The 10,782-nt window shown below is 42.1% G+C and overlaps 1 protein-coding gene across 5 annotated transcripts in view; it reads left to right on the top strand.

Moving 5' to 3' along the window:
• The window catches only part of opa1 (OPA1 mitochondrial dynamin like GTPase), a 35,239-nt gene extending 34,106 nt beyond the window's left edge, over positions 1-1,133 (top strand). For all 5 annotated transcript variants that reach the window (XM_005730361.1, XM_005730359.1, XM_005730360.1 and 2 more), the window contains 2 exons: positions 655-728; positions 816-1,133. In XM_005730361.1, coding sequence (XP_005730418.1) covers positions 655-719 — 65 coding nt within the window. In that variant the 3' untranslated portion in view covers positions 720-728; positions 816-1,133. The remainder of the gene's footprint in view (positions 1-654; positions 729-815) is intronic.
• Positions 1,134-10,782: the final 9,649 nt, after the last annotated feature.

Below are 10,782 nucleotides of genomic sequence, written 5' to 3'. Positions count from 1 at the left end.
TAATCGTGACTAGTCGACTAATCGTGGCAGCCCTAATTGGGACCCAATGTGACCAAATATCAAAGAGAAATTAAAAATGCATGCCGTGGAAGAGTTCGGGTCTTAGGAGGTCATTTTAATTACTCAATTTCGTACAGTAACATGTTACTTTACTGTGTTATTAACCTCCTAAGACCTGAACTCTTTCATGGCATGCATTTTTAATTTCTCTTTGCTATTTGGGCTGATTGGGACCTGATGAATGTAAAAACAAAGAATTAGGTGATTTTCTTTTTTTTCCTTTTCTTTTCTTTTCTTTTCACCTCATTTTTGTTTCTGAGAAAAATAAGATCCCCGTAGGAGGACATTTGCTTCAAATTTCAATAGAGCAGTGGCAGTATAACATCCTCATAAGTGGATATCAGGCCCTTGTAGAGCAAAATTTATTATTTTGGTCTAGACAACCCAAAGTGTAATGTCCACATACGTGGACGCCAGGTCCTCGGAGATTAAAACGTATGACGTGTTCCCAGTAATATATTAACTTTTACCTCTGTGGTTTCTTTTATTAGTGGAGGATAAACAATTTTAAAGTTACTGAAGTTATTGCCAGCTAATTTTGTGTTTGCTGACGATTCTGTTCTCTTAACAAACCCACCGTTTGCTTCTCTGCAGAGAAAGTTCGTGAGATCCAGGAGAAACTTGAAGCCTTCATAGAAGCTCTTCACAAGGAGAAATAGATGAACCAGGTATTTGTCTCTGTAACTGTCAGCTCCTAACCAAACTGATGCCCTGTTCACTAAACGCAGCCCGTCTTATATTCTTGTTGTTATCAGAGCTCTTGAAAATAAAGTTTGGATCACAACAGAGAAATGCACTGAGCAAAGACGACTCATCTGTAAATGTCTTCGCCCCAAACACTCACCACACACATCATACCCACCCCTCCACCCCGCGGACACCTATGGAGAGACGGACCTGCACAGAGCGATAAGATGAAGGAACAGTTTTCAGGCTTTCTCTGCGATTTTCTTGTAACTTTTTCTTGGGGTGACCAGAGGGACTTCTGTACAGGAGCCCAAACCTAATAAGAAGCTTGCAGAGTCCTGACAGACGTCTGACCGCTTGTTTTCAATAAATGAGTAAATTGTGTACATGTTTATCTCCAACTTTCTTATTTCTTTTCCACTTTACGTTATGTCCTGGTTTTCTTTGTGTATATGTAATTATGCAGGTGTGTATTCACTGATCTGTGTACAGAGAGACCCTATTGCCATTGGCTCCTTTTGTCTCACCTGGTGCTCCTAAAACATGCCAAGTTAGTAGGCTGGTAGGCACAGAACAAGTCTTGGTTTAGTTTGGTTGCACTTCCAACTTAAAGCACTTACCGTTGTCTCTCTGTGCTGCGAGGGGATTCTCCATGCAGGCTATATGTTCCCCTAAATTAGGTGTTCCTTCTGCAACCTGCAGAACATAGTCAATTAATACTGCATACTACTTCTTTGCAGGATTAAGAGAATATGATATACAATATACAATACAACACTTTGATTTTATTTCTTATTATTTGTTCTTTTGAAGTTTAATTAGCAAAAATTAAGTATTTGCTTACAATTACCTGATTTAGCTCCAAGCTCAAATGTCTGAGTTCATGCAGATCTGTCTATGTGGCGTTTCTTGGTTTGTGCAATACAAAAACAAGTATTCTAAATTAATTAAGAATTAATTTAGAATACTTAAGCACAATGTAAACACCTTACTAAAAAGACCTCTGCAGTTTGCTTGAGGCGCTTTCAGTAAACAAACACAACAGGTTCCATAACCTTTGAAAGATCAGAGCTGATATCATCTGTCAGTTATCGCACATTTCTGTGGACTCGTCTAGTCCATCCCGGTCCAGTGTCCAGTCACTCAGGGTGGGTTTGGTTCCAACCTACACCAGGTTTCATGTTCTTTCGCGGTAATGTTTGTGTATGCAGCACAGGCACGATTGTCCCCTCTTTGTGCGCGATCAAATGCTTAAGCTACAACAGCATAAAGAAGAAAAGAGGAAGGGAAGATTTTAAATGCTTTGGTCAAATCACAGATTCTCCCATCAGCCACTCGTTTCCAGTCTTTTTGCTCTTTCCTCGTTCTTATCTTCAGCCCCTCTTATCTTGCACCTCCATCACCCACGTAGACATCTGCTCATTCTACCAAGCTGGGAAAACTGTTTATATTTGCCTGAAGGGGGGGGGTGGTGAGACCGTGTTAGTTCCTCTTCCTTCCTTCCTATCTGTACATGGGGAAAAGATAAAATATAAAACTTAATGGGCAGTCGTGGAGCTACTATCATGTACAGCACCTGAACGCAGAACTGTGTAACAGAGTTGTTGAGTTGGTTCAAAAACGTGTTTTATGTTGTAGAAAATAATGTTTGCATGGTGTATCCCATCCGCTGTGCTTTATTTATTAAATTGTGTTTAAAAGTACAAATTGAAAATAAAATTGACAAATAAAGAAATCATTATTTCGTTTGTTTGGTTGTTTCATGACATGTCAGCGTTAAACCGATGTTTGCAGCACTGGAAGCTTTTTGCAGTTTTGCCTGCTGGTTCATGCTAGTGGCCTCTAACAATGCTACTCAGGTGAGTCTGCACTGACATAACAGTTTTATATTCAGGATCCAAAACATGACTAATTATACTATCGTGACCCTCTGATTTGTTTAAGGTACCATCATGAAGATGATTGCTTTTTCTGGGTGACTCGTGATAGCTTTGTGCTGCTATGATTTTCTGAATTACATGAAAAAAACTTTAATAGGTTGTTTTAATGTTAATAGACTAACGGGTAAACTAAAATTGTGCAGTCTACCTGTTTGCATGTGAACATTATCACTGTGAGCTTATTAGCTTGCAGTTTAATCCACAGAGCAGCTGTTCTGGCCATCCAGCAGTGGAGGGGGTATTGTATTAACCAGCACTTCAGCGTCCTACAAACTGCTGTTCTAATTTAAATAATCATTCATTTCCTTGGTCACAGAGAAATAAAGTAAATTCTTAGAATCACTAGAACCTCTTGTCATCTCATTCGGCTGTTTTGCTCTTAATAAATTTTCCCAATGAGTTTAAGGCAGAATTCTTTATGATTCTCTTATAATGCCTCCAGTACACGAACTGTACGTAGTTTCCTTCCATTCTTGTCAGTCTTTAGGTGCACCTATACTGCACATTCATAAAAATATCTATTTAGCCAATCACATGACAGAAACTCTAGAAATGATTAACTGGAATAACCACTTGTTACAGCCAAAGTATGCAGAAAGGCACCTGTCAGTGCACAGTATGGCAAACCTTGATGCAGATGTGCTACACAGCAGGCTTCGCTCCTGTCAGCTAACAACAGGAAACTGAGGCTACAATTAACACAGAGCCACCAAAACCAGGGAAAAGAAGAAAAAATGCTGCCTGTTCTTCTGAGTCTGATTTCCTACTGCAACATTCAGATGGCAGAATTAAGCATAAAAACAACATGAAAGCAGGATAACCACCATGTTACAAAACTGAGTTTACTGTACTCGGATGGCCTCCACAGTCACCATGTGATGGACCGAGCAGTGAAGGAAAGCCAGGCACAGGTTAAAGTCTTTTTGTTTAACCCAAACACAAACGTGGTTAAATTATGCAGAGAAATCTAAATCTTGGGCCCATAGAAGCGGTCAAAGTAACAGAACTCTACTCAAAAGCTGATGACACCCAATAATACAAACTCAAACAAGCAGACCTGCCTAAAGAGACAAAGGGGAAATAAATGGTGGCTGATCAGCAGACAAAAAACACCCTGATGTTTGGTAGATATTACCACTGTATGGCTGTAGCTGCAGCCATCACACACCAGTAGAGCATGTTTGGAGTGAGGTACAACAGGAGCATCTCATGAAAGATGTCCAACAAAGCAGCAGCAGCTGTGTGATGCTATCATGTCAACATGGGCCAAAATATCTGAGAACTGTTTCCAGCATCTTGTTGCACCATGAAGAATGAAGGCAGGTAAAGGGGATCTAGTCCAGTACCAGCAAGGTGTACGTAATAAAATATTAAGAGTCGAGACTCCATCTGTCTGAACCTTCAGTGTTTGTCTGCTCTGTAACATGAACCGTATATAAAAGACAGATGTTTTTTTTATTTATTTACGTTCTCAGTAAATGCTTTACTGATAATTTTGTGGTCTCAATCACTAGTTTCATTCATTATTGAATGAAAATTAAATGAAATGAATAAACAGCCTACTTGTGGCTGACAGGTGAATATCATATAGACATACAAATCTGCCCCACGCTCATCACATCTGGTTTAAAAGCACACTCGTGCCAATAGTAAAAATACTCAGCCTGAAGTTTGAAGACAGAACAAATCGGGGGTGATGTCAAGCTTGCTACTTCCCTGTTTGATGAAGCGTCTATGTGTTCTATGTATGGATTTATCATGTTGTGTACTTTTATCATAAAGCTGGCTGCTGCTGTTTGGAGTGAAGCCCCTGGCCCGGGTTTGAACAAACTCTGCAGGCTGCTATCTTATCCCAGATCAGACTGAAACTCACTGTAGCCCGAGGCAGCAGGGAGAGGCTCTGCCTGATTAATAAGTCAGAGTCCAGAGGTCCTCCACTTCTGGGCATTTTCTCTTCTTTCACAAGAGCCTGGTTGTTATTGCATCCTTGCATTACTCAAAGGGCATCAGCCTCTGAACCATCACCTGAGGCTTTACACATGAAAATGCTTCTTTCTGTCCTACTATTATATCCCGCTGTTTTCTTAAAAACAAAGTGAAAAAAAAGAAAAAAGCCTAATGACTCTAGCAGTCATGAAAAGAAAGGGGGAAAAGTCAACCTTCAGCAGAAGGCCTTTGTGCTATCAGATAGCCATGTTCAGGGAGCGAGGGAGGCCGGCCTGGACACACTATAACCCATTAGCATCTGCAAAGACCGTCACGTTGACTAATAGTCAGGCGCCACAACAGCACAGTGACGCGGTTTGTGTTTTCTCTCAATCCCCTTTATGCTGCTGACACAAAAGCAGTCAGGCCAGACCTGTCAAATGTGCCACAGCAGTGGACCTGCACAAAGCTTCATTTCTAGTCTTTCTGCAGAAAAAGAAAAGCCCAATCTTGTTGCTTCATTTTTTTAAATCCACCATCTAATCATACAGACACATTCAGGGCCTTTTCACTGGGGGTGTGGTGGCTCGGCAGATGATGAAAACCTTGAATGAGTCCAAGAAAAGGGAAATAAGTTGTGGGGATGGGCGTTTTTTGGCAGTAGCAGCAGTGTTAGCATTTGTTTGCCTTCTTGTTGGCAGCACCCACTTTGTTCTCGCCTTTCTGTCTCCTCTCTTATCGGCTTGCTGGTTGACTCAGAGGGAGAGGCAGAAATTCAGAATTTATTGTACATGTCTGCTGATTTAAAACATCCTCTGGTGGATGAGGGTTAAAGACATCTACTCTTGTGCTTGCTCAATGAATTGTTCTCTATTGATTTTGTGCAAGGCAAAGTCAGAGGACTTTCAATTATTACATCCATAACGGTGGAGTCACAGTCTCCCAGTAAAGACAGCTCTTCATGTTTCTGGCGGTATGTTGTTGTAGTCGTGTTGCAAAATGAATTTGTAACCAGTCAGATGGCATGATGAGGATTATTCGTTACTTTTATTTGGCATATTTAATGCTTTGTTTTTAAAGATTATTCTAGTGTTTATGCTAATTATTTCACCTCTTGTTTGGTGAAAATACCAAGACCTAAAGAATCGGTTATTTGTTGATATAATGTCAATAATTGAATGACAATAAATCTGAGTCTGATTTCTTTTTCTTTATCTTTGTCAAATATAAAAATGTGGTGATTTGTGCATCTGGGTGTGATAAATATGCAAAAAAAAAGAAATGATGAATGGGGCCAATCCTGCTTTTGTAGCACCTAACATCGGAATACATCAATAATAGTCAGTAAAATGCTAAAATTACAGTATATTTAAAGAAATGGCAATTTATTCCACAGACCATAGGAAATATACTACAAGAAACACTGTGTTAGTCTCGCTGCATGACGGGCTACTTTTAAAATTTAAGGGGACACTATTAATACATAAAAGACACTGATTTGGCTGATGGGAGGCACTTATCAGCCCCTCAGTGGAAACAGTGGATGTAAATCTAACACTTTGTGCCCCAGGAGACAAACGGCCACTGTTGAGTCACTGCTGATGAATCTTATCAGAAGCTTGTTGAAGCAACAGGCTTCCTCCTCTGATTTAACCAACAAACCTTCTACTGTCCCCGGGGCCCGCTGCTTTCTGCCCTGCAGAGAATAGCGTCACAATTGGCCTTTGTGTTCATTATGTTGAAGCCATCTTCCCATTGCTCTGTGGGGTCCATTCCAGAGCTGAATTAGGCCCATGGGGATTTTAGCCAAGTCATAGAGGTCACTGACCTTCCCTGTCACAACCCAGGCTCACACACATAGATGCAGCCGGTTCCTGCTCTGTGCCAGTTATAAATTATTGCAGCGCTCTGTGCTTATATTGAGCTCACGAAGGGCGACCGTGTGAATCCCGTGGTGGTCCTGTATCTGTGAGCGTGTGTGTGTCCACGGGAGTGGCGCTGCAGAGGTCCGCCGCATGTTCTCACCATTCATGTCTGACATCCCGCCCGAAAGAATCCATGAAATGACCTCATCGTCTCACAGCGCAGGACGTCATAAATGAATCAGGTCATTGTCGAGTGGAACCGGTCCCCATGAATAAATCCCCACAGGCCGACCTGTATTTTCCTACCAACCCACACGCAGGCTCAGCTGTGTGAGAGAAACAAACATACCCCAAACCGTAACATGAAGTATCACATCAAAGGGTTATCTCACATCTGAATCACTTATTTTTTTTAGTAGTATTAAAAATGTGTCTAATTCTTCTGTTGCTGGGTAATCAATGCAAAGAGACAAATCCAGTCATAACGGATGCTGAACTTTGTGTGCAGACTAGTATAACAGCATTTTATTTAAAAACAAGTCTGCTTCATACACGTGCCTTTATATGCCGTCTCTGTGATTGGGTGGCTACACCAATGAGTGATTGTGCTGAATGCTTGATATGACCCTTTAAAGTTTACCCAAAATGCACTTCTTGAAATTAAGGAAGCAAACATGTTATTCCAAGCCATCATAGTTAAATAATTAAATTAGATTTTACTATTGAATTGAATTGAATAGATTTACTATTTTACTATTGAAACTATGATACAGTGTTTCTTATCAGATTGATGACTAAAGATGGTTAAAGAAACATTTTGCTGAACAAAGATGAGACTGTAGCTTTAGATTGTGGAACTTTGAGTGAAATTGACTTAGTTGCAGTTTTTAAAGCGATCAAATGTGCCCTTTTATGTGGCTCTATTGTGAACTTGTGATGTTATAAAGGTTTAATAATACAGGAAAGAAAACTTAAGATATAATTCAACCAATCCACGTATAGTTCAGGGGCCTGTAAACTAAGACAATTTTCACAGTATGAAGGTAAAATTTTTACAGGTTATTGTCCTAATTTTGTAGCTGATTCTATAAAGAACTGAGTTTACAGTGTGACTGCAGTCTTAATGAGTGACGCTTTTGGAGGGATTCAGGAACATCCCACTTCAAATATTCATGGCAGTTAGGCTCAGCTAAGTGATGAAATGCTGAAACCCAAGGCAGAGGTGTGTGTGTGTGTGTGTGTGTGTGTGTGTGTGTGTGTGTGTGTGTGTGTGTGTGTGTGTGTGTGAGTGACAGAGGGGTGGGAACTTTCCCTCCGCAGAATAGAGATATGCAAAGTTGCCATGGAAAAACCGATCACCCCACAAACTGTTTCTTGATCGAGTGGAGGTCTTAGTGAGAGGGAGGGATGTGGAGCTTTTAGCACATGAAGCGGCTCTGGGCTTGCATGGACTTAGTGGGATTATGTGAGCCTTCATGGCAACCAGTGAGGCCAGCAGGTGAGGCCTGGGCTCAGCAGCCTTAGCCTTTAGGTAAACAGAGGGGAGGGCTGACAGATCCTGGCTGTGTTGCCAGGCTGAAATTGTATCTGTCCACACTACTTACATCAGTCCTCCTGCACAGTGGCAGTGGCAGGGGACTGCACTTGTTGCAGGATGGGGGACGCTGAGGACCGGCTTTCATCGTCTAAGTGCCATAGTGAGGGCAGACCAAAAACGGTCTGGTGACATTACTTGACTGGCCATCAATAGTATCTTAGCAGGCACTAAAACCAAACGCAAACACAGAGCGTGGCTGAATGTGAATGTTTGAGGCGAGGCTCTGTTTCATTAGTGCATTAAAGCCGAGCAGAAATGACGACACCTTTGGTAAAGTAATCAACTTTGCGCGCCTTTTGTCTTTTTTCACCGAGTCCTAATCTCATTTTCACTGAGCTTACACTTTTAATTAGATTTGCATTTTCAACCCGGCCTGTTTTACATGTGTTCAGGGAATTAACAGTAAAAAACAGGCTTAAGTTACGTGAATGGTTCAGTGTTTCCCAGAATACTTGGACTTCAACCTGCCTGACATGACGCCGGATTAAGACAAGAGAATTGCCACGTTACGTATTCAGTGTTGTCAGGAATTTTTGCGCGTTTGTTTTACACCTTTTTTCACATGACCTCTGCACAAATGAGACCTGAAAATGAGATTAAACGGGATTCAGCAGGATGCTGAACCGAATGACGAACAGCCCAGAGAAAGGCACGTTTGTTTAAATTGAACATGACGCCAAAACTGTGTGGTGTTGATTTGCTGTATTTTCAAATAAACTTGCCTCACTCTTCTGTGTGTGCGACTTTTAGCTCTCATTGTCTGATCGCAGTTTGTCAGGGATGTCTTCAAAATGTAAACTTTAAGCTTTTTGTGCCTTTCTTTGGCCCCCGCCCCCTCTTCCCCATGCATCTTGCAAAACTAAACTGTCAAAGTAAAACCCACCTCTGTGCCATTCGATCATCCTCCTGTTTGTTCACCTGCTGGTCAGTCGAGTCAGAGCTGAAAGGTCAACGCTTCGCCCCGCTGAACTCCTGACCTCCTGCAACCTCCACACGCCTCCTCTCTGGACCAGCAAATATTGAACCAGTCAGTCAAGTTTTCTCTGCGCCCACTGAGTTTGACTGTTGCTAGAGAGCAGCTGTAATACTGCTGGACAACTACAGGCCGTGTGTGTGTGTGTGTGTGTGTGTGTGTGTGTGTGTGTGTGTGTGTGTGTGAGTATGGTTTTTTTCATGGAGTTTAAGCGTGGGGTGCATCAGTTTAAGTTGGTGTCATCATTTGAATATACATAAAGAACATCAATGTCCCAAATCTTGACTGCATACTCACTCACTGTCAAAAGACCAGCAAAATCCTTAATGTTTGTCCTTAATGTTTTCCCACAATGCAATGCATTTCATAGATTAAAACAAGCAAAAAGATACAATGATATCAATGCATGTAGTTCTTTGTATAGTGTGTGTGCATGTGCGTGTTAACAAGTCTGCTTCCTTTAGATTAAACCTTCATTTCTATCAGCCATTGCCTGGCTTTGTGTGTGTGTGTGTGTGTGTATATGTAATCCTGAGTTCTCAGGAATGTTTGCTCTGCCAACACTCGGCGACTGTAGTCGTCGTCGTCTCTCCAGCCTTGAGAGAAACACACTCAGCAGCCTTTTATCAGCCAGACATGGCCTGTCCTTTTAAGAGGAGGGAGGTAAATAAGGACTTTAATAGGTGGATAATGTGGTCACAGGGCACAAGACTGACTGTTCTTGAGCAAACACGGGCATAGCAGTGTGCACACACACACACACACACACACACACACACACACACACACACACACACACACACACACACACACACACAGGCCAGCTGCTTTCAGAAAACACGAGATATAAAGAATGTGAAGGAGAAATGTGTAAAGTTAGTCTTTGCCTCATCTTTGCTGTGTGTAAGGATCTGAGGATCTCCTACATGTGTTCAGAATACTGAAAGCCACGCACACCAACACTGGGGATCCGTCTGTCTTACTAAGGTTTGATGAGCCAAAGATGAAATGTTTCCATTTATTTGCTTTGTAGGTTCGTTTTTTGGATCGATCATTTTTTCTTGTTTTGCTCATTTGTTTCAAGTCAGTTTTTCTTTTCTTTTGTATAAGCTCGAGTGTTCCAGCTGAATCCAGCTGATGTCCACTTGTAGGTTTTTTGTGCCCAAACACATTTCTGCAAACAAACACAAACACTCCTCACACTTACGTGCACATCATCATCATCCTTATCCTCTTATTTCATGTCCATAGAGATACAGCAGGTTTATCTTCCCAGACAGTGAGCACTCACACACACGCTGTAATCTCCAGAGGCCAATTAAGATAGTCTATCTACCTTGAGGCATGTGCACCGACCACCCCCTCTGCACCCTCCCCACTCGCCGCCCTCGTACCCCCAAGTCACCACCAGTGATAACCACTACCTCCCCCTCCCCCCAGTAGACCCTTTGACCCCCTGACACACGACCTCTGTGCTGAATGAGTACACACAGGGGCGTTAGAGCGAGACCCCCAACGATTATTGCTCCACTGCGACACACATGCACACAATAACATACAAACACGCACATACCCTGTACGGACCGCTGGTCACACACAAGGCGTCTCACTACACTGCCTCCTACATATGCGCACAGCGCTGCCAGGTGAGGGGTTAGCTGTGGGTCACAGATTAATACAGTCCAAATGGGCCAAATGGACGGGCCAGCTACAGGATGCAGGGGGCGCTGTAGA

This window comes from Pundamilia nyererei, unplaced genomic scaffold (assembly GCF_000239375.1).
Source record: "Pundamilia nyererei isolate P.nyererei 1_Seehausen unplaced genomic scaffold, PunNye1.0 scaffold00036, whole genome shotgun sequence".
Classification (NCBI taxonomy): Eukaryota; Metazoa; Chordata; class Actinopteri; order Cichliformes; family Cichlidae; genus Pundamilia; species Pundamilia nyererei.
This window is presented reverse-complemented; position numbering and strand designations above follow the sequence as displayed.